General features: G+C 42.8%; 1 protein-coding gene across 5 annotated transcripts in view; it reads left to right on the top strand.

The window, feature by feature from the left end:
* Nucleotides 1–24,672, top strand: part of CLMP (CXADR like cell adhesion molecule) — a 106,085-nt gene that overhangs the window by 51,762 nt on the left and 29,651 nt on the right. Inside the window, exons 2-3 of one of the 5 annotated variants that reach the window (XM_086339699.1) lie at nucleotides 22,683–22,773; nucleotides 23,805–23,888. The exons of 3 other annotated variants lie outside the window; for them this stretch is intronic. In XM_086339699.1, the coding sequence (XP_086195825.1) occupies nucleotides 23,846–23,888 (43 nt within the window). In that variant the 5' untranslated portion in view covers nucleotides 22,683–22,773; nucleotides 23,805–23,845. Of the gene's footprint in view, nucleotides 1–22,682; nucleotides 22,774–23,804; nucleotides 23,889–24,672 lie in introns of those variants that run through there. One more of the 5 variants, XR_015142002.1, reaches the window with a different exon arrangement.

Raw genomic sequence — 24,672 nt, 5'->3', positions numbered from 1 at the left:
TTCCAGCTTGCACTGCATCCAGCCTGGCATTTTGCATGATGTATTTTGCATGTAAGTTAAATAAGCAAGGTGACAATACACAGCCTTGACATACTCCTTTCCCACTGCCCTCTTCTAATCCTCCATGGGATATGTGTGCCTTTATGAATGTCTAGAATTATAGCCTCACTATTAGAACTGAGAGAAAATAATGCTAGGGGTCTGCTGAGAGCCTCCCCTAGGGTAGTGAGCGTGTATTTAAGGAGCAGAAGATACTGAGGCAGCTGGAAGCTCCCTGAGCTTGGCCCAGAACCAGGCTTGTGGGGGTGGAGAATCTTCTTCCCCTGGGAGGGCAGCAGGTGTGAGTTGTCAGGCAGGAGGGGATATGCAGTGTGACAGGGCGATGCAGTAGGTGCTCCTCCAGGTGCGTTCATCAGGCTCACTAGGGCTCAGAAGCGGAAGCTGCATGTCGTTCTGCATCACATGGTCAGGAGCACAGCTCGCTTCATCACCAGGGAAGTCCGGCTCTTGGGACCTTTAGCTGCAGCATGAGAACTCGTAGTTGCAGCATGTGGGATCTAGTTCTGTGAAAGTGAAAGTCACTCAGTCGTGTCTGACTCTTTGCGACCCCATGGACTGTACAGTCTGTGGAATTCCAAGAACACTGGAGTGGGTAACCTGTCCCTTCTCTAGCGGATCTTCCTGACTCAGGAGTTGAACCGGGGTCTCCTGTATTGCAAGCAGATTCTTTACTAGCTGAGCTACCAGGGAAGTCCTGTGATCTATCCAGTGATCTATCCTGGGCCCCCTGTATTGGAAGCTCGGAGTCTTAGCCACAGGACCATCAGGGAAGTCTCAAAGTTAATGTTACTGAAAAGCAATGCTATCCAATAGAAAATATGGAAGAATGTGAGCCCACTTGTAATTTAACATTTTCTAGTAGTCTTGTCAAAGCATTGAGAAACAGATGAAATAATTTTAATATATGTTTTATTTAGCCCTAAATATACAGAATATGGTTTTTCCAGCAGTCACGTACAGACGTGAGAGCTGGACCATAAAGTAGGCTAAGTCCTGAAGAATGGATGCTTTGGCCACATGATGTGAAGAGATGACTCATTCAAAAAGACCCTGATGTTGCTTGAGGAAAAGAGGAGAAGTGGGCAAAAGAAGATAAGATGGTTGGATGGCATCACTGCCTCAATGGACATGAGTTTGAACAAACTCCAGGAGATAGTGAAGGACAAGGCAACCTAGTGTGCTGCAGTCTATGGAGTCACAAAGAGTCAGATACAACTTAGTGACTGAGCAACAACAGCACTTAAGCAGCTTGCAAAAAAAATTGGGGAGTAGGAACTGGAACTCAGTTGTGCCCCCACACAGGGAATAGGTTGTCAGAAGCCTCTGCTGGTTTCTTGACATGCCCCTCCCTGGATCTGCAGAGACCACAACGATGAGATGTGGACAGCAGCCTTGAAAGAAGAAATCTAGAATAGTCATAAAATTACTAACTTTTGGGGTTGGGGGGGCTGTGCTGCATGTCATATAGGATCTTAGTTCCCCAACCAGGGATCAAACCCACGCCACCTGCAGTGGAAGGGTGGAGTTTTAACCACTGGACTGCCAGGGGGTTCCCAAATTAATAACTTAAAATTTTTTTAAATTTATTTTTGGCTGTGCTGGGTCTTTGTTGCTGTGTGGGCTCTGTTGCTCCGTGGCATGTGGGATCTTCCTGGATCAGGGACCGAACCCCTGTCTTCTGCATTGGCAGGTGAATTCTTATCCACTGAGCCATCAGGGAAGACCCAAAATTAATAACTTTTATGAATGACATGGGGGAGAGGGGGAGGATTAAGGAGAAAGGGTTTGAGGGAGATCTAGAAGGGTTTCCTTTTTTTAAAATGAGACTATAGTTATGGATTAATCTTTGAACTTCATGAAGTTTTAAAATTTAAAAAGGTTACTGTGTATCTTATATTATATAGATAAAAATGCCTCACCACCCCCTCCCACACCATCAAAAAAAAAAAAAAAATTACCCCTCCTGTCTGTCTTGTGAGGAAATTGAGGTCTCTTGTAGGTAAAGAAATCTAGGAGAGGACCGGGGCCTGGGTGTTTCTGGTCATTTGGGATGGAGGTGGGGGTGGAATTACATTCATAACTTTTTTTTTTCTTTAAAGGGAAAAGCAACTTACTGCTCTTTCTGCTTTTCTGCTGGGAGACTGGGGGGTCTAGGGTCCTTAGAGCATCTGACTGTGGAAACAGACGGAGTAAGGCTGGGGGAGGGGTGGGACGGGGCGTCCTTCAGGGTCTGTTCAATCCCCGAACAGAAGCCCGGCAGCTCCAGCCGATTTTGATTTCTTTTGTTTGCGAGGAGCTGGGCCCCTAGCGGGTGGCTGCCCTGGGGTTTGGCTTAACCCCCTTCTGTGAAATTCCGGAAATCGCAGGGCAGCCCCAGGCGACCCACTGCAGGCTCCAGCAGCTGCTCGGGGAGCCAGGCTGCTGGGTTGGGGCCGCTCGGGATCTCTGGGGACCACTAACCCTGAGACCTCTTGGCCGCCGCTGTCCAAAGCAAACAACCAGCAGATGTCCCCAGCGCGACCTCTGGTGAAACTGTTTATTCTTAGGAGATGGCCATCTCCCCTCTGGGACTCTGCCGGTCCGCCAGCCTTCCTCCTCTCTCACTTCCGCCTCCCTCCCTCCCTTCCTCCCACTGAGATCCCGTCCTCTGAATTTGATACCACTTGGTGAGCTTTAAAACAAGGGACTGCAAGGAAAATCCAGCATTCCAAGTTCATCAATTCGAATTTGATGCTCTAGGATAAAGAAGAGTTGCTGGAAACTTCTCTTGGGATCAGGGAAGTAGGCACGGGAGGTTTACTTACCCAGTTTGGAATGAGGAGACAAACCCGGAGACAAACCCTATCAGTCTGTGTTGACAACTTGTTGCACCTAAAACCAGAAGTCGTTAGCCAGACAGCCCATAAGTAAGATTCCACTTAGGGCTAGTCACTTGTTAAACAGTTAAACTTTGGACCTACATTTCAGATGCATTGCTTAAAAGTCATAAGCTAGGTTCCAGCCACGAACTGTTATACTGGAAATGAAAACCCATGGGCAGTCGTCTTACTTCAAACAATTCAATATCCAGCCTGCATCCCTGAAAAATACCTTTGAGAGACACTTCATTCAGTTTTTTTGTCCACGTTCGGTTTTGTTTTGTTTTCCACTGTACTTCCCTCTTGGGATATTAACTTTCAGTCTTTAGCCTTGACCTTACATACATATAGGTTACCAGCTCTATAAGTCAGACTGGCCATTTGCATAGAAATACTTTACTTTTGAGAATGTCAGCACAAACATTACAAGGATGCTTGACACATTTCTCAGATATTCTGTTGGCCTCGAGGCAAATAGGAGAAAGGAAAATTTTCACGAGGTCAAAAGTATTTATTTATTGATGCTACTGGGTTTATCGCATCTGGCTTCCATGAATCAAGCTCTCCCCTTGCATTTGTCACACAGGTAAACAGAGTTCTCATGCTAGAGTAAAAATTTAAGCATGTAACATCCCTGCTTAAAAACCCTTATGGCTGCCTATTACTTATGCATCAAGTATAAACTCTAGTCTTCTTAGTAAATCAGGCAAACTTTTCCTGGTCTGGCCTGATCTTACTTTTCCAGCTCATTTCCAGTCACTAGATCCGTGTCAACTCTATGCTTAAGTTCCTGGAAATTTCTCATCTTACCCTGAACGTATTTCCAGGTCATCCCAACAACTCTGGCATTCCTTGGTCCTCAATGATAACCAGAGAGCACAGAGAAGTAGGAAACCCTGGAGAAGCTGTTATTTAGGAAATAGCCTTCTCCACATCGACCCTCCAAAAAGCTTCCCCTAATCCACAAATAAGTGGGATCGTGAAGTATTTATCTTTGACAATTTGCTAATAATTCCTTTGATGAGTTCCTTAATAAGAGCTGCCGCCTGCTTGATCGCATCAAACTGTCAAATTGCCCTGGCATCAGAGTGGATCAGCACAGAGGAAGATATAAATCATATTTTTCTGCAATTTGCTCAAAAAAAAGATGTTGTTTGTCCTAGCAGAGGCTTTGCTTAGTTCCCCTCCTTCCTTAGAGGTTGCTTACCTATATGTCCTCGCTCTCCCTAGAATGACTACTTTCTTTCCACTTTTGTACTCCTTATAATAACAGCTAAAACATAGTTCATACAATGTGCTTTAAAACAAGCATCCCTTTGTTTAATCCTTACAAAAACCCTATGGAAAAGGGACTGCTACTATATAATTTACAGATTATAAAACAAGGTCTAGACAAGTTTAAGGATCTTAAAGCCACATAGTATCAATAAAAGGCAGAATCAGGACTCAACCTGACCTAAGCCTGCTCAGGTGACCACTCTCCACACTGTTTTTATACTTATTATTTTAAGATTCTGGAGGGAGAAAGTTGCAGGCTTGTTTCATTGTTACTGTCCTTTGTTTTGTTTTGCTTAGTCTTCCCTGATAGCTCAGCAGTAAAGAATCCATCTGCCAAGGCAGGAGACGTTGAGTTTGATCCCTGGGTCGGTATGGTCCCCTGGAGAAGGACATAGCAACCCACTCCAATATTCTTGCCTTGGACATCCCATGAACAGAGGAGCCTGGTGGGCTATATAGTCCATGGGGTCTATAATTTGGAGGAAGGAAAAACAATCATGTACTTCCATCCTACTTTGGAATGATGTATATTAGTTTTGAAATACACCTGGGGTGTATTTTGCAAATCTTAGGTCCACTTTTTTGTCTCTGTGTGAAGATGGTACACACATGTGTACCATGATGTGTTTAGAAAAACTTTCAACCAAGCTTTAGATTTGTGCACATTTTCTGACTCCTGAACTAGTTTGTTTTTCCTGCAACCATTTTCAACAGCTCAATGTTCATCATTCAAAATGCTTGCTCCACATTCCTCGACCTGGGGCAGGCCATAGGAATGATGCCAGTCACGGTGAGTGCCAACCAAGGAAGATGGGCTTCTTTCTGTCTGGATGAGAACATCCGTTAGGGGACCTAGGCCTGTTTGAAAGGAAGGGGCCCACACTGCTCTTCTCCCTCCTGACCTGCTTCGAGGCTATCCAGTCCATACTGTTTCTCTTCTTAATTAACATTGCTCGAGTTGCAACACATTTTTTTCATTTTAACTTTACCAAACTTTTCCAGAGGGCAGGGCAAAACTCCAGTCTTGATGTCCTTGGATCCACTTCCCAGCACCTCTCAAGTGGCTCTAAGAAGCCCTGGGGGCTGTGAGTAGGAAGATAGGAACTGATCTTTGTCACAAAAGGGCAGTTTGAAGTCTCCTGGGACACTTACATCACCTGCATTCCTTTTTTTTAAAGCAGCTTTTAAAATATATATTTATTTATTTTGGCACACTGGGTCTTAGTTGTGGTGCGAGATTCAAGATCCTTTTTTTTAAAGTTGCTTTATGTGAACTCTTAGTGGTGGCATGCAGGATCTAGTTCCCTGAAAGGGATTGAACCTGGGCCCCCTGAATTGCTAGGGCACAGTATTAACCACTGGACCACCAGGGAAGTCCCTCGCCTGCATTCTTTTGCTTGGACTCCAGAGTTTCAAATCTCTAAGACATGAAAACCATGGTCATCCTCTCCCTCACCCTAACCTTCTTTGCCTCCTTTTCCCTTTAATACACTTCCTTTCTCACCATCTGCATTCCTATAAAGGGAGAGTTCCACTCAATCCTGCTTTAAGATGACTCTTTTCTGAGAGTAGGCAGTGTCTTCTATGTGGCTTCGTGGTTTTGAATGCTAAACAAAGCAGGAGACGAAATGCAATCCTTGGCTCTCTAAATTATATTTATTTCTCTCGTATTTTGGGCCTGGAGCTCCCAAGGAGGAATAATGGGTGTTTTGTTGAAAAGGCAGGGGTGGGAGGATTAGATGTGAAAGTAATACATTGTGTCCCTGGAGTCAGAGAGCCTGAATTCTAGTCCTAAATTTGCCATTCACCTTAATCAGTGTGACCTGATGCTCAGTTGCCTAATTTATAAGGTAAAGTGGCGAAGTGAGAAGTAGTAGTGACCACTAACTCCAAACAACAGATCGTAGTTCAATTATTGGCTGCGCCATTTACTAGTTGTATTTCCTTAGGCAATTTATTTGATTTTTCTAAGCCTCGGTTTCATCATCTGTAAAATGGGAATAAAAGTTGAAACTATTTTATAGAGTAGTTTTAAGGATTAAATAAAATAACGTTCATAGAATTCTTAGCAAGCGCTCAAATAAGCTATTAGCATAGAAGTTCCACAAGTTTCCTCCTATCTCTGCATTTTGTGAGTCTATTTGCAAAAAAGTCATTGATTATTAAATTTTTAAGTAATGTTCACTTGTAGTTCTGTTTTGCTTTTTATTTGGCTCTGCTATCTTTGCTGCTGCATGCGGGATCTTTTTTAGTTGCAACATGAGGGAGCTAGTTCCCTGACCCTGGCCCTGCACCAGGAGCGCAGAGTCTTAACCACTGGACCACCTGCAAAGTCCCTTGCTTTTTCTTTTTTAAGAAGTTTCCTTTTTCCTGTTTTAATCATAAGTGGGTGTTGAACTTGTTAAAATTCTTTTTCATCTACTGAAATGATATTTCTTTTCTCCTTGGCTATACATATGGGTGCTTGCTGTGATTAATTTTTAATGTTAAATCAACCTTATGTTCTGAGGAAAAAACGCACTTGGTCTAACGCATTATTCTTTGCATTTATTGTGTGATCTGATTTTGTGAAGAGCTGACTGCATCTATGCTCCTGGGGGATACTGGTCTGATTTTCTTTCTTTTGCATGTATACCTTTCTCTGGTGTTTAGGACCACAGTAATACTTAAAATGTGTTGGGAAGTGTTCCCTCCTTCTCTGTTTTCTGAAACAGTTTGTATAGAATAACTATCACTCCTCCTCTCCAGGAAAGTTTAGCTCTTTTTTTTTTTCCCCTGTTTTTTTTTTTTTTTCCTTTTTAGCTGCATGCTGAACTTCCCCAACCAGGGATCAAAAAGCATAGAGTCTTAACCCCTGGACTGCCAGGGAAACCCTAGCTCTGGTTTTTAAATGTGAAAAAGACTATTCTTTTCAATTCTCCCCTTCCCTATATAAAAATGGAAAAGAAGTCATTACCTCAAGATGCAGAACAGTCTAAAAATACAGTTCAAAAAGGGCTTGAACATACATGGAACTCTACTCAGTGTCATGTGGCAGCCTGGATGGGAGGGGGGTTGAGAGGAGAATGGATACATGTACATGTATGGCTGAGTCCCTTTGCTGTTTACCTGAAACTACCACAACATTGTTAATTGGCTATACCCCAATATAAAATAAAAAGTTTAAAGTTTGGGGAAAAAAAAGAAAAGAAAAAATTCTTAAAAAAAGGGGAAAGGCTTGAGCAAATTAGGATAAGGTTTTAAAATGAAGAATTCTGCTATAATCCAAACAATATAATTGTGTGGAATATTAAGTACTCAAAGTATAATTTTTCAAGATGGAATCATATATGTTCATAGTTTCCTGTACTTTTCCTTTAAAACATCTCTTTACTTTTACAGATTTTAGTTAGATTTAATTGATCACATTTTATATAACAACACTGATGATTAAGTATTTTTCTTTTATTTCTGTGTCTTCATCACACAATTATAAGCTTAATGAGAGAAGAGACTAATTCTGTTTTTTTTTTTACTACTATCTTCATAAACCTGGCTCAATAGTAGAAAGCTGGCAAGTAATTAATGAATGTGTAGATGATGAATAAATTAATTAATTCTTTCAGATGAGCTTCCCAGAGAATTTGCATGTCCCTCTGAAAACTTAGGGCTTCCTTGTGGCTCAGCTGGTAAAGAATCCGCCTGCAATGTAGGAGACCTGGGTTCGATCCCTGGGTTTGGAAGATCCCCTGGAGAAGGGAAAGGCTACCCACTCCAGTATTCTGGCCTGGAGAATTCCATGGACTGTATAGTCAATGGGGTCTCAAAGAGTCAGACATGACTGAGTGACTTTCATTTTCACTTTCTGAAAATTTAATTAGTTCAGCTTCCTTTCACTGAGGACTGGTAACAAGCATGGTATGACTATGAAGATGAGTGCAAAACCGTCCTTGCTTAGGAAGCTGAATGTCCAGTGGGAGAAAAGCTGAGCAAATAGGCACAACGCAAAGACTCTTGACAGGTGTCTGTTGAGTACTACAGGGAAAGGAATAAGAGAAAGTCATGCTTTTGAGGCAAAGCCACATACTTGGGCTGCTTCCATGAAAGAGGGAGAGAGGTTTTCCAGACAGGGGAGGTGAGACGAAAGAGTATAAACAACTTTTCTCTCTTTCTTTTTTTTACCCCCTCAGCAGGCAGCTTGCAGGATCTTAGTTCCCTGACCAGGGATTGAACCCAGGCCCCTGGCAGGGGAATTGTGTCAGAGTCTTAACCACTGGACCACCAGGGAATTCCCAAATGTGACCAACTTCCTGTGGGTCATGGTCAAGAATGTATTTTGTCATGCACAGATCCCTACCCCAGCGCCAAGCCTGGTGGATATTGAATATGTGTGTCATATGTAATTGATGCATTTAGGAACGAGTCTTGTGACTTCCCTGGTAGTGATTATGATTTCACCTTCCAATACAGGGTGTGCAGATTCTATCCCTGGTTGGGGAGCTAGGATCCCACATGCCTTGAGGCCAAAAATCCAGAATATAATAACAACAGAAACAATACAGTAACAAATTCAATAAAGACTTTAAAAATGGTCCACATAAAAAATACATATATATTTTAAAAAAAAAAAGAAGGAACAGTCTCTCCTGCCAAAGGAAGAGGCAGAGGAAGCAAGGAGTGTAAGTTACAAGCAGAGAGGACTTGGACCTCATCCTGGAGAACGTTGAACTTCACAAGATCCTGTAGGCCAGGCCAAGTCCCCTAGGGGTTTTCACGTAGGGCAGTGCTTGCAAATGTTTCCACCGAAGTGCTCCTGAAGGTGGGGGAGTGCACATGTGCACCTCTGGGGACCTGAGAACACAGCCCAGAACAATCTGTCACACGTGAGACATTTCTTTGAAGTCTTTCTTCAACTTAAAACTGCATATGAATTTTTGCAGTACTGTTTACAATAGCCAAGACACGGAAGCAGCTTAAATGTCCACTGACAGAGGAATGGATAAAGAAGACATGGCACATACATACAATGGAATATTACTCGGCCATTAACAAGAATGAAATAAGGCCATTTGCAGCAATATGAATGGACCTAGAGATTGTCATACTGAGTGAAGTAAGTCAGACAGAGAAGGAAAAATATCATATGACATCCCCTATATGTGGACTCTAAAAAGAAATGATACAAATGAACTTACAAAACAGGAGAGTCATAGACTTAGAAAATGAACTTATGGTTGCCAGGGGGAAAGGATGGTCAGGGAATTTGGGATGGTCATGTACACAATGCTGTATTTACAACAGATAACAACAAGAACCTACTATATAGCACAGGGAACTCTGCTCAGTGTTATGTGGCAGCCTGGATGGGAGGGGGTTTGGGGGAGAATGGATACAGGTATATGTATGGCTGAGTCCCTTCCCTGTTCACCTGAAACTATCACAACACTGTTAATTGGTTATACCCCCATACAAAATAAAAAGCTCCTCCAAAATGCATATGAATGTAATCTTCTACTCCAAATATTTTTTAAAATACAGGGGATTATTTTCAATTACTTACAATTTAGTAAAATGACAGTCTGAGAAGATACTGATCATGTGGTTATTCTATAATTCTATGTGGTCCTGTCACACTGTGTGTGAGCCCCAAGAGAGGAGCATATCTTTTTGAGAAGCAAAAAGGGAATATCCATTCTGTCCACTGCTATAGCCCTAGGATCTCAAAATGTGTCTTAGCAAGTGCTCAGAAAGTAGTTATTGAATGAATGACTGATGTGCCTGAAATGACATGGTCAGATATTCTAAAACGTGACATGGACAGATGCCTATTAGATAATCTCAGAGACACAAGCCAGAAAAGCCTTAGGCCTCTGCTGCCAGATAGGCCTGTGTGCTGAAGGAAATATATCTAAATTCCTTTTTATCTAGATTTACTCATCTGTGACACTGAAAGTGTTAGTCACTCAGTCATGTCCAATTCTTTGCAACCCCATGGACTGTAGCCCACCAGGCTCTTCTGTCCATGGAATACTCCAGGTAAGAATTCTAGAATGGGTTGCCATTCCATTCTCCAGGGGATCTTCCTGACCCAGGGATCAAACCCGGGTCTCCTATGTTGTAGGCAGATTCTTTATCATCTGCACCACCAGGGAAACCCATTGGTGACACTATAGCCCACCCACCAAAAGCCTGGAGATTCAAAAGGGGTTGGCAGAGTGGGGCGCTCACAAAATTAATTCTCCATCTGCTTCTGAATTAATCTCAAAGAATGGTAAATCAGATCAGGTGGGAAAACTGTAGATAAAAAACCAAGACTATTGTTACACTAAAAACAACCAAAAGAAAAATTAGAGCTGTTCTCTTAGGACCTGTTTAAATAGTATTTCTCTAGAAGCTTCTGTATCCTGAATCTCACCTCGAGTGATTTGCTTCCCCCTCACTGCTCCTCTTGTCTTTCCCTTGCAAGCTTGAGTGATTATGTCATTCCTGCCAAAACATCCAGCCCCACTCCCAACAGTCTGCCCGGCAAAGTTCCTGTCTACCGGTCACCCATCCTACCTACTGAAATGCTGTGACCACTCAGACCACAGGGATTACTTCCTCCACAGGTTGTCATCATCCCTGGGTCTTTACCATTTCCTCTGAGCTCCTGAAATTTCACAGGATTTGCCCATTTTGTATGTCTCATAAATGGCAGCCCACTCCAGTATTCTTGCCTGGAAAATCCTGTGGATGGAGGAGCCTAGTGGGCTGCTGTCCATAGCGTCACACAGAGTCAGACACGACTGAGGCAACTTAGCATGCATGCATGCATGCGTTGGAGAAGGAAATGGCAACCCACTCCAGTATTCCTGCCTGGAGAATCCCAGGGATGGAGGAGCCTGGTGGGCTGCTGTCTATGAGGTCGCACAGAGTCAGACACAACTGAAGTGACTTAGCAGCAGCAGCAGCAGCATAGTATTCTCATTCTGTCACACCACTTACAACTATATTGGGTCCTTTGTGAGCACAGGAATCAGGAATCCTGTGTTAATCCTCCTCTCATATTTCTCATAGAATCCCAGTGTGCAGCGGGGACATAATTCATGTTCACACTGTTGGTTCCCTCGTTGATCCAGGAGCTAGCAGTCAAGGAAATCTGCTTGCATGTCCCACGCAGCTCCTCACAGGACTCACCACCAATTTCTCCTGGACAAAAATCTGCAGATCTCTACTAGAATTCTGTAGAGTTCATGCCCTCAAATCACAGTTGGAGGCCAGTAATATGCCCAGAAAAGCTGATTCCGGGACTAAGAACCACAGTGGCTTTTAAAGACCACAGAGAAAATGAAAGCTTTATTTAAACAAATATTTTTCCTAGGAAGACATCGCTCTTTTGTAGGGTTTCTAAGCTGCAGATGCAGCAAAAGAGGTGAGGGTGGATGAAAATGGGTGCTGGGCAGAACAGGGCAGGATGGCTCGGTCCCCAGGGTTTCTGGACTGCTTCAATGTGTTCTCAAAACCTTGATTCATTTTTCCCCAATCTGAGCCAACATAGCTGAAATACAACATTCTGGTGAACAGGAAGGAGGGAAGAAAGGAAGGAGAGAGAAGACAAGACATTAAAAAAAAAAAAAAAAAAAATCCCACACACTTTTTCTCTCTGGGTTCCATAGGTCACAACTAGCCAAGTGATCACAGTTTCCTCACTCCAGATGAGACTTGCTTTCACATCTTTCTGGTACCCTGCTCTCAGGCAAGTTCCTATGGAGAAGACAGAACCGTCCTTTCTCCTTTCCTATCGGCTGAACAAAGGAGGTTGCAGCAGAAATGCTTTCCAGCAGGGCTGTGAGCAACCTGAGGACAAGAAGATACAGCTCTGGTCCTGAAAGACTGTCCTACGGGGCAGTGTCACAGCTGTGGAGCTCACCCTGCAAAGATGACTACCTGTTGAACAGGAGAAGTGAGAGGATAGAAAGCCACACGTGTTATCAAGTTGTTCAGTTCAGTTCAGTTCAGTCGCTCAGTCGTGTCCGACTCTTTGCGACCCCATGAATCGCAGCACGCCAGGCCTCCCTGTCCATCACCATCTCCCAGAGTTCACTCAAACTCACGTCCATTGAGTCGGTTATGCCATCCAGCCATCTCATCCTCTGTCATCCCCTTCTCCTCCTACCCCTAATCCCTCCCAGCATCAGAGTCTTTTCCAATGAGTCAACTCTTCGCATGAGGTGGCCAAATTACTGGAGTTTCAGCTTTAGCATCATTCCTTCCAAAGAAAACCCAGGGCTGATGTCCTTTAGAATGGACTGGTTGGATCTTCTTGCAGTCCAAGGGACTCTCAAGATGTTAATTGTTCTCAAACAGGGAGCAGAGACAGTATCTAGGACATCGAAGACAATGCCTGCTCTCCACCCCCTGTCACGTACTGGGTTGAACACAGGTGTTTTGCAATCCCATTAAGATGGAAGTGAAGGAATAAAAGGGCTGCAAATCCACCAAGGACTAGAGAACATGGGAGGAAATTGAGGGGAAAGAGAAATGTCGACAAACGTTTGGATGAAGGGAAGCGGACGAGGAGAGAACTGCTTCACCATGTCCCAGGGACTGAAATGCGCTGCTCACAGAGGAAAGGCTCAGGAGCTGAAAGCAGGTCCTCAAGTGCAGCAAAAAGATGAACTGGGGCATGTTGTTAAAGCTGGGCCTCAGGTGACAATCTGTTTTAAAAGACCTACATGTCTCCTCCCGGACCCTCTGCAGAAACGCCCCAATTCACCCCACCCCACAGGAGAAGGGAGTCTGGCGGACCAAACCTAGAGACATCAGACCCAGAAGAGAGCAAAGGGCCAAACTGGAAACACGGGGCTTCCCAAAGTCCCGGTCTGGAGCCCTCTTGTCTGAGGCTGTTGGATTTGCATTCTGAATGGGACTCTCCTGGCCCCCACCCCCACTCCGGCCCCCAGCTTAGAGATCACTGGCAGCCATTACCCGCCTCCCACTAATGGATGGGTGACTTGAGAATTCTTCGGAGAAAGAGAAGAGCTACAGAGAAAAAGCCTCTGAACACTGACATTTGGGAATCCCAGGATGAAAAAGCGCGCAGAGAAATCTGTGGTGCAAAAAGCCCTGCTCACTCTCGATCCTTCCAAAGAGCTTTTTTGTATCTCTCCCTCCAATATGGCACACTTGAGAAAAGTAAGCGGAAAACAAACAGAAACAGAGACTCTGCAAGGAACCCTATGATCAATATCCTAAGGGACATAAGGGAAGAAATTGAGGAATGTTAGGCAAAAGGAACAGATGAATGATAATAATAGCAATATTTATTGAACATTTGCTCTGTACCTGGTATGTATTTAAATTAACTTAATCCTCAAGGAGTTCCAACCAGTCCATTCTAAAGGAGATCAGCCCCCTGGGTGTTCTTTGGAAGGAATGATGCTAAAGCTGAAACTCCAGTACTTTGGCCACCTCATGCGAAGAGTTGACTCATTGGAAAAGACTCTGATGCTGGGAGGGATTGGGGGCAGGAGGAAAAGGGAACGTGAGTTTGAGTGAACTCCAGGAGTTGGTGATGAACAGGGAGGCCTGGCGTGCTGCGATTCATGGGGTCGCAAACAGTCGGACACGACTGAGGGACTGAACTGAACTGAACTGCACTGAATCCTCATAACATGCTTTTAATCCTCATTTAATGCCCATGCTGCTACTGCTGCTAAGTCACTTCAGTTGTGTCCGACTCTGTGCAGCCCCATAGACAGCAGCCCACCAGGCTCCCCTGTCCCTGGGATTCTCGAGGCAAGAACACTGGACTGGGTTGCCATTTCCTTCTCCAATGCATGAAAGTGAAAAGTGAAAGTGAAGTCACTCAGTCGTGTCTGACTCTTAGCGACCCCATGGACTGTAGCCCACCAGGCTCCTCCATCAATGGGATTTTCCAGGCAAGAGTAATGGCGTGGGGTGCCATTGCCTTCTCCAATGCCCATGAGTGAGGTACAATTATTTCCCCCATTTTATAGACGAAAAAAGTGAGGCCCAGAGAGGCTGAGGTTATCAACCAGAAAGGAGTGTGTACTAAAAGTATTTGAATTGCTGATTTTAACAATATCTAAGAGATCCTTTGGGGGGAAAAAAAAAAAAAAACGTTGGGGGGAGTTCCCTGACGGTCCAGGGATTAAGGTCCACTGTAGGGGGTGCAGATTCCATCCCTGGTGAGAAACTAAGATCCCGGAAACCATGCTGTGCAGTCAAAAACACAAAAACTCTTGAGCAACTCAAACAATATGAGAAAAAGATAAGAAAATGAGAGGATCAACCCAGGAAATCCAATATCTAACATATATGCATACAAAGAGGAAGAAGTGAAAATGGAAGGAATTATATGATTATATATTTAAGTAGTCTAATAACATTTCTTGACATTTAAATGAAATGAGCTTTCAGATTACTAGCCATAAATGAATGGGGTTGAAGGGGGAGGAAGACCTACAACCCCAAACCCATCTTAGCAAAATTTTCCAACTCCAGGGATGAAGATAGGACCCTAAAAACATCCGGGGGCAGGGGGAAGAGGTCATTTATGAAAGATAAAAATTAAAGTTGGCATCAGACTTAGCAACTAAATAGCAGCAGACTTCTTAATAGTAACTCTGTAAACTAGAAGTCAGTGGAGCAATGTCTTCTGGAATTTGAGTGAAAACTGTATCCAACCTAATATTTCATAGCAGCCAATCCAGGAGTCAGGTGTGAGATACTGAGTGCACAGCAACTGGTAGCAAGTGTTCCCTGTTGGAGAGAAACTGAGGGCCAGGTGTAGGGGAGACACCTTTCTCAGTAGACCATTTTGTTCTCTTTGAATCTTTACCATATGCTTATATCACCTTATTCCAAAAAGTTTAGAACCAAAAAATCACTTAAGTAATGCCAATAATTAATTAGATTTGGGAACCACCAAAAGCCCTTGGGTGATTTCCAGTTCTCTACGTCTTTCTTGTAAACATGAAGTAGGCAGGGAGAAAGGGAGGTCCACCAGAACCTATTTGCTGCATGATGAACATGCAAAAATTCTCTGGAAGGCAATCCTCTGGCAAGCCAAAGGCAAGACTCATCATTAGGTCATTGGAATAAATACATGATTGAATGAAAGGATAAATGAGCATGAAGCAGTCATTTGAGTCATTTGGGTGTGGGTAAGTGACAGGAAGGAAGTAAAATTAGGGGAAATTCTTTGGCATTGTAAATCCTCCCTTGCTGAGACCTGCCATTTTCTGCAGGGATGTATCCTGGGTGCAGGGAGCCAAATTGCCATGCTGGGTCTCTTCCTGCCACCTTAACATGATAAACTGAAGTCTGATTTAGCTGATTTGGCTGCATACCATCATTAAGCAGCATGCAGAGCAAGGTCCGCATTTCTAATTGCCATTCTCTGTCTCTGGGAGAAGAGAAGCTCTGAGATGTTTCTTGTGAAGCTTGAGCTAAGCCTGATTATAGTTCTGTTCACACATTTGATGTAGGAAGCATATTAAAGCTTATTGCAGTCCTTAAGAACTTATCTGATATGCTAATTATGTTTAAACCCTTTTAAAAAGTCTGTGTTAAATGAATACTATGAATGAATGAACATATTACTAAGGGTGTATTAAGACAATTTATCCAAATGTTAATAGGTCAATAGCATCAGCCTCTTGAAGAAAGACTGTATCCTTAAATGTTAGATACAAATAGTGTTTGAGGGGAATTACTGTCTTTCACATTTTAACTGAAGATTTTTTTTTTCCTCCTTGACATTAGGATGGCACAGCTTCTCTAAAAATTTCTCCATGACCTATTCCAGGAAAATGTATTACCAGAATGATTTGAAGAGTATAGTTTATATCATTTGTAGAGCATAGACGGTCTGAAGTCAGACTGAATTGACATTATTAGCTCTGAGGTCTTAGCAAATTACCTGACCTGAGATGAGGCAAACCCTGTTTCACAGGGTTAAGTGATTAAATGAATTTATTCATATTTTGTTGTTGTTCAGTCACTAAGTCGTGTCTGACTCTTGGACTGCAGCACACCAGGCTATCCTGTCCACTATCTCCCAGAGTTTGCTCAAACTCATGTCCATTGATGGTGCTGCTATCTAACCATCTCATCTTCTGCTGCTCCCTTCTCCTTTTACCTTCAATCTTTCCCAGCATCAGGGTCTTTTCCAATGAGTCAGCTCCCTGGTGGCTCACACAGTAAAGCATCTGTCTTCAATGCAGGAGAGCTGGGTTCGATCCCTGGGTCAGGAAGATTCCCTGGAGAAGGAAATGGCAACCCACTCCAGTACTCTTGACTGGAAAATTCCATGGATGGAGGAGCCTGGTGGGCTACAGTCCATGGGGTCGCAAAGAGTCGGACATGACTGAGCGACTTCACTTTCACTTTCTTTTCAGCACTTCGAATCAGGTGGCCAAAATGTTGGATCTTAAGCATCAGTCCTTCCAATGAATATTCAGGGTTGATTTCTTTTAGGACTGACTGGTTTGGTCTTCTTGCAGTTGAAGGGACTCTCAAAAGTCTTCTCCAGCACAACAATTTGCAACCATCAGTTCTTTGGCACTCAACTTTCTTTATGGTCCAACTCTCACATGACTACTGGAATATAAATATACTACATATAATATGTATATATATATATACACACATATGTTATATATATATTCCTTATACAGTAACTAGCATATAGTAAGCACTCAATGAATGTTACTATTGTTAATATTATAAAGCATTTTATCATTTGCAGAGTACTTTTAGATAAGCTAATACTAAAAACTACTTATTCTGCATAATAAAACTCAAAATATGTATGGGAAAGAATTGTGAAATCTAAAAAGTGCTATGCAAACATAAAAGTCATACTGTTGAGCTAATTATTGCATTTCTATAAAACAAAATAAAGAATTCATATCATAACCAACTCCTAGGGATACTGTGTTTGCAAAAAAAACTTGTGAAAGTATTTTTAGTTCTATGATAGTGATTATCATTGTGAGTGGGGAGGCAGAAGAAGCTAATATATAAATTTTTAAACTTTATTATTAAAGGATGTGGTTGGCAGCCTCTAAGATTATCCCGAGAATTCCTGCCTCCTAGTATTCCCTTATGCTTGAGTGTGGGCTGGACCCTTTGTCTCTTGTGAATCCTGCATTGGCAGGCAGGTTCTTTACCAGTTGAGTCACCCCCGAAGCCTACTGAAACCACAGCAAAATCAGTTACACGATCTTGACAGGTCTGTTAATATCAAATTGTTTATAATAATATAAATATAATATGATATAATATATATAATATATATATTATAATATAATATATAATATATTATATAATATAATATATCATAAGATAAAGAGCCTCTTTATCATAAAGGGAAAAACAAAGGGAAAAAGGAGAAAAAGGATAAAAGGAAAGAAAAGGATAGAGGGAAAGAAAAGAAAGGATAAAGATAAAGGGAAAAAGGAGAGTGAACAAGTTGGCTTAAAATTCAATATTTGGAAAACTAAGATCATGGCATCCAGTCCCATCACTTCATGGCAAATAGATGGGGAAACAATGGAAACAGTGACAGACTTTATCTTTGGGGGCTCCAAAATCACTGCAGATGGTGACTGCAGCCATGAAATTAAAAAACGCTTGCTCCTTGGAAGAAAAGTTATGATAAGCCTAGACAGCATACTAAAAAGCAGAGACATTACTTTGCCAACAAAGGTCCGTCTGGTCAAAGCTATGGTTTTTCCAGTAGTCATGTATGGATGTGACAGTTGAACTATAAAGAAAGCTAAGCACCAAAGAATTGATGCTTTTGAACTGTGGTGTTGGAGAAGACTCTTGAGAGTCCCTTGGACTGCAAGGAGATCCAACCAGTCCATCCTAAAGGAAATCAGTCCTGACTATTCATTGGAAAGACTGATGCTGAAGCTGAAACTTCAATACTTTGGCCACGTGATGTAAAGAACCGACTCATTGGAAAACTGGGATGCTGGGAAAGATTGAAGGCAGGAGGAGAAGGGGATGACAGAGGATGAGATGGTTGGATGGCATTACCAACTCGATGGACATGAGTTTGAGTAAACTCTGGGAGTTGGTGATGGGCAGGGAGGCCTGGTGTGCTGCAGTCCATGGGGTCACAAAGAGTTGGTTATGACTGAGTGACTGAACTGACTGACTGATTCAGACCAAACCTATGCACTTTTCATTATGCCGTGCTGTCTCTCTTCAAGCAAATACAAAAGCATTTGCAGCAAGGTCTGGCACCACTCTGAGCATTGATAGTATTCTTGTGCTTATTCGCTCAGTCGTGTCTGACTCTTTGCTACTGCGTAGACTGTAGCCCTCCAGGCTTCTCTGTCCATGGAATTTCCCAGGCAAGAATACTGGAGTGGGTTGCCATTTCCTTCTCCAACTGATGTCTATAGCATTTCCTTAAACTAACACCTTATCCAGGATGGTTCAGATTCTGGGTGTCACAAACTAACAACAACATTAACAGAATAGTTGGCACACAGAGGTGGGTGAGAAATGAAATATTTCCTGCCATATCAATAAACAAGGATGTCACAGTCATCAGGGATTCCCGCCCTCCAGTGTGAGCTGGTAAGCCCTCAGGGCACTCAGGAAGGAGAATAATATCTGCAATCTAACAGCCAGTAGGCTGTGGCCTCGCCCCAGGGTGAGCCCTAAGGGAGCTCAGGATGTGAAAAATAGGAGATACTGGCCTAGGAAAGCTGAGATGCGTATGAAAGGAATGATTTCAGTGCGCCCAGACTCTTGCATCTTCCTATACACAGAAAAGCACCAAATTCCTTAACTTGGGATACTGGCTTCCTTTAATTAACAATAATCTTTTGATGTTCAAACTACCTGCCCTTTGCAGGAAAACTTCTGTATAACCTGGCTCCTCCCCTTGCCTCCTCAGAGCAGTTCTCTCAGAGTTACTTGTGATGCTGTCTTCAGGGCTTGAAGTCCTAAAAATTCCCACAGATTAAAACATAACTCAGTTTTTAAGGGCTTCTCAGGTGGCTCTGAGCACGCATGCACTCAGCTTTTAGGTTGTGAGTATTTTTTAAGATGACAGTGGTAACCAGGAGTGGATAGTTGTTGGACGAATATGAGCTGCCCTCCTGTTCCCACCCTAAGTGGTGTCAGGCTACAAAAATGAATGACATTGTCTTTTTGTCTATGCAGACACCCCAATAACAGAGAAACAATACAAGCACCCAACAAATCTATCTCAAGGCAATGTGTGATAAACATGAAGGTGAGGGTCAGAATGTGCTCCAAGAATTTAAAAGAGGAAGATCACCAAGGTGATCAGGGATGGCTTCATATGGTGGTCCAGTGGTTGAGACTCTGCTTTCCCAATGCAGGGGGCACAGATACAGGTTCAATTCTTGGTCAGGTAACTAAGATCCTGCATGGGGCATGGCCAAAAACAAGAACATTGAAAAAAAAAAAAGAAGGAAAGGAAATATTGAATATTGAACTTGGGCCTGAAGAATAGGCTGGACTTTGAGCAGCTCTGATTGATAGGTAATGACATTCCAAAGACTGGGAACGGCAATCTGACTGCTTAGGAAATGAGTTGCCAAGCTGACCTCAGTGTTTGGCAGATCGGACCATCACTGTGGACCCTCAGTCCTGGTGAGGTCTCACACGCTGGTCACTAGTATCACATACCAGCATGTGAGCTCTACCACTGTCCTGCACCTGGGGGCTGGCTATCTGAGAGTAATGGTTTATCCGGGTCAGGGGAAGGCTACAAACCCAGGGATCACTCTGGACTCGGACAGACCCCAGTTATTCCTCAGAATTCTGTTCTCAGTAGTATGCTTGCTTGTACATGTTCCACGCGTGTATTTGTGTTCACATATGCAGGAAAATACAAATACACGAACCTGTCTAGAGACCCCTACAAGCCTGCCCATGTCTGTATGCAGATCAGATGAGAATGTATGCCTTTGATGCTGACACTCCAAGAACTAACCTATTTCATTGACATGCCTATTTATAGCTTCTATCTCATTCCAAAAGCTAAGTCTCTTTCTAAACCTAAATCTTTTATCACCTTCAGCAGAGATTCAACCAGAGAGGGGAAATTAAAAATAGATACAGACTGGCTATTGAGAGAGCAGCAATCAATTTTTAGGGGTTCATGGCATTTTGAGATTATGTTGATAATTAAAATCCACTAATAAGTTAAAGCCTCAGTTCAGCCTTTGACTTTATCCTTCATCCTCCACCTTCCCATCAAAGCTAATGACAAAGAGAAGATGACTGTCCTGAACTTCATCTGTTTCACCCTCCACCACCCTCTCTAGGGACAGACAGAAGAGCCATGAAACCAACAAAATTATAGTACAAATTTGTCACTCAATATATTTTAAAACTACAGTGGGCTTCCCAGGTGGCGCTAGTGGTAAAGAATCCACCTGCCAATGCAGGAGACGAAGCTTCGATCCCTGGGTTGGGAAGATGCCCTGGAGAAGGAAATGGCAACCCACTGCAGGATTCTTGCCTGGAAAATCTACTGGACAGAGGAGCCTGGTGAGCTACACTCCATGGGGTTGCAAAGAGTCGACACAACTAGGCATACACACAGTAACAAACCTGTCAGGATCGGGTAACAGTTTTGCTGTGGTTTCAGATTTAGTGATAATAAGAGACTATGAACAATTTGATATGTTTTAGCAGATTAGTTTTAAATATGAAATTTACCTGAAGGTAAGATAATAATCAAAATGACCTTCTGGGCCTTCTCAAGTTTGAGATTCTACATTGCAGAGAACCAGCCCATTCCAGGGTTTTGTAATTCAGTAAATTACTGGCCTAGAACAAAAGCTAAACATCAAGATTAAAAGGACCCTAAGGATTCTTCTGCTAATTCCTCCCCTCTAAAATACCTCGAATGGATATTTATTCCTTCACTCTTTGCCTTTCTTTTTTTGTTGTTTTTCAGTCACTCAATCACATCCAACTCTTTGCAACCCCATGGACTGCAGCACACCAGGCTTCCCTGTCATCTACTATCTCCCTGAGTTTGTGCAAACTCATGTGCATTGAGTCGGTGATGCCATCTATTTATTTATTTGCTGTACCAGGTCTTAGTTGCAGCACTTGGAATCTTTGATCTTTATTGCAGCAGGCAGGATCTTTAGTACCATGTGAACACTCAGTTGCAGCATGTGGAATCTAGTTCCCTGACCAGGGATGGAACCTGGGCATCCTGCATTGGAAGCTCGGAGTCTTAACCACTGGACTACCAGGGAAGTCCCTACCTTTCTTTATCGACTCAGTTCACAACACCTGAGTAATCAACTTGTTTCATAAGAAATTCTGCGATGAAAATAAGTTTTTTTGGTCTCAGACAAAATAAACATCCATTTCAGCCTTAAGTTATTTTAAAAAGTGTTTCTATTTATTTAACGGATTTTTTTCCCATGACCCCTGGAAACTAAATGCGTACAGTTTGAAAGTTAGCATACAACCACAAATGGCAGCCAGGTACTTAAATCCAAGGTAATATATAATTCTTTATCAGTGTTAATAATCCATTTTACTAATATGAGGCATGGCTAATCCTAAGTAAATTCTGCCCCCTTGTGGATTAAAATATCCACAACTAGTTGCATGGGGCCAGTTCCTTTTAGTTCTATCAAATAGCCCTTCAATGATCTTTACAAATAATATACAGTGGAACAAAATTAGACTATTTGTATGCATTGTGTAAGAGCTGATTGATGATGACAAAATATACTGACAGCGAATAGTATACCTCTGTTCTTACAATTTGTATATTAGGACCATGTCTTGACTATACCAAGTACTGGATAAATATTCATAGAATGTTAGGAGAAACATGAAATATTGGGTTTAACATCCACATAGAAGAATTCCTTTCATAGCTCCTGATACACCCCCACTCAAGTGACTCCAAGAATGGAAAATGCATTAAATGATAACAGCTTGTTCTTCCGTCAGGCAGGGATTAACTGTTAGAATGTCTATCAGCATATTAAGCCAAAGTATGGATAAACAATATGGTCCTAGTGTACAGCACAGGGAACTATACTCAATATCCTGTGATAAACCATAATGGAAAAGAGTATGAAAAAAAATGTATGTGTGTATAACTGAGTCATTTTCCTGTGTAGCAGTGATGAACACAACATTGTAATTCAACTCTGGTGGTGGCGGTGGTTTAGTCACTCAATCTTGTCCGACTCTTTGCGACCCCATGGAGAAGCCTGCCAGGCTTCTCTCTCCATGGGATTTAACAAGCAAGAATACTGGAGTCGGTTGCCATTTTCTTCTCCAGGGGATCTTCCCAACCCAGGGATCAAACCCTCCTGCTTGGCAGGCAGATTCTTTACCACTGAGCCACTTGGGAAGCCCACTACAATTTAAAAAACAAACAACAACAAAATATATATATATATATATATATATATATATAAAACCAAAATGGAATAAATCCTTTGTAAGAGAATCATATCATTTCAGAACTGGAAAGAGGTGTTGGAGATCTCCCAGTTTATCCTTTTATGGTTGAATCACCATCTGGACCTAATTCTGCTCTCTGGAACAACACTCAGTAAGTTCCATCCTGCCCACTTTTCACCGATAATTGTCGACTATTCCTCATATGACGTGTTTTTAGAACCCACCATCTCCCAGTTACAACCCTGGATGCCAGCTTTGTTGTGAGCATCGCTCCCATGTGCAGCTTCTAGAACTGAACACAGATGTCTGGATGTGCTCCTTTGTCTAGGATAGAAAACAATGAAGTGGTTATGCCTTAGGACATTAAACCTCTTTTAACGCAGCCCAAGCTCATTGGGATTTTTCAGCAATTGTATCATACTACTGGTCAGTATAAATCTTGTAACCCGCCAGGTCCTCCAGATCTTTCCCAACCCTGTACTTTTGCCTGGCTATAACTTTTAACAATTGTTGCTATTAAATTTCATCTTGCTTTTGCCTCAGAATCTCAGCTAGCAAGATAATTATATCTTTTAAAAATATATTTATTTATTTGGCTGTGCCAGGTCTTGGTTGCAGCACAATCTTCTATCTTAATTTGCGGGATGTCTGGCTGTGGCGTGTGAGCTCCTAGGTGTGGCATGTGGGACCTAGTTCCCTAACCAGATTTTGAACTCGGGTCCCCTGCATTGGGAGCACAGAGTCTTAGCCACTGGACCACCAGGGAAGTCCCAGATAATTGTATATCTTAATGTGTCTACTCAGATTTAGTTCTGCTACCTGCTCTGTGCCATCCACATTTAATAAACATGATCTCTGTGTTTCCAACCAATTTCAAGGTAGAAGCTTTGATTCAGAAAAGAGATTAGAAAACATTGGAGGTAGGCCCATGTCGCTGAAGGGCTACCCATCAGCCATGTGGCCTCAGCTGTGTGGTCTTCCAGTTTCTCTTCTCTGAAACAGAGGTGATAACATGAGCTTTCATGTGCTCCTAGGGCTCACATGAAAAAATGCAGTTGGACAGGCTGACTTAAGTGTTAATTGCTAAATAAATGTAAAGTATTATTAATCATTAGCTTTCAAATGGTTTGAGGAGGGAGGAGAAACTGTTATCGTCTTTTGTATCTCTTTTCTACCTGTTAGGTGAAAAGCGCCTTATGATTTTTTAATGTGGATAAATACACATGAAGTACATATTGAGACAGTTTTTCACAGAGGGGAAGGGAGGTGAGTTCATAGTTTTTAATCAGCCTGTGTTTAGTCTGGAAACTTCTTCAACTATCTTCTATCAGCATCTCTCCCTTTTCCCCCTCTCTTCTCCTCTTTGTCTAATCTGACTCCCTCCCTCCCCTCTCCCCTCCTCCTCCTCCCCCCCTCCTCTGTCCCACTCTCCCCCCTCCTCCTCCTTTATTCCATCTTTCTCCCTGCTTTGCCCTTCCTTCACCTCCTCTAAAACCAATCCTCAGATTGGAAATCAGGAGGAAGCTCTATACACCCCCTGCCTCCCCCGACCCACCGCCGCCACCAGCACTGAAGCCAAGGCTTCCACCTCGGTCCTTGCACCTACATCATTCATTTTAGGATTTCAGGAACAAATATTCACCTCCTTGGGGGAAAAGATAACAGGCACCACACTGATTCCCAGATGCCTGAAATTCCACTGATAACCACAGCTGTGTTCCTTCAGCTCCAGTCTTTTTCTAAATATCAAATATACGTTTGTCTCTGAGAAGACAGCGAAATGAATCATTTAGCAGCTCAGAGTGAATTTGGCTTTCCTTTTCCAAAGACCTCATAAAGGCTGTTGGCTGGAGAGATTCTGGGGTCAGGCTTGTATGGGAAGGCAAAATAGAAAACTCCCCTGGTTTACAGCCAGGGCGCCTGAGGGGCTGATGGGGTGGGGGAGGGGCTGCCTCTGCCTCCACTGCAGCTGCTCCCCAGTCAGGGCGCTCTCCGCCTTCCCTCATGTCTGCAGGAAAAACCTGTCTGTCTCCAGAACTAGCTTAGTCTC

This window comes from Bos grunniens, chromosome 15 (assembly GCF_055505025.1).
Source record: "Bos grunniens cultivar Pamir isolate PY7600 chromosome 15, Bosgru_T2T1.0, whole genome shotgun sequence".
NCBI classification, from domain to species: domain Eukaryota; kingdom Metazoa; phylum Chordata; class Mammalia; order Artiodactyla; family Bovidae; genus Bos; species Bos grunniens.
The sequence above is the reverse complement of the archived record's forward strand: the minus strand, read 5'-3'. Positions and strand labels throughout refer to the sequence as shown.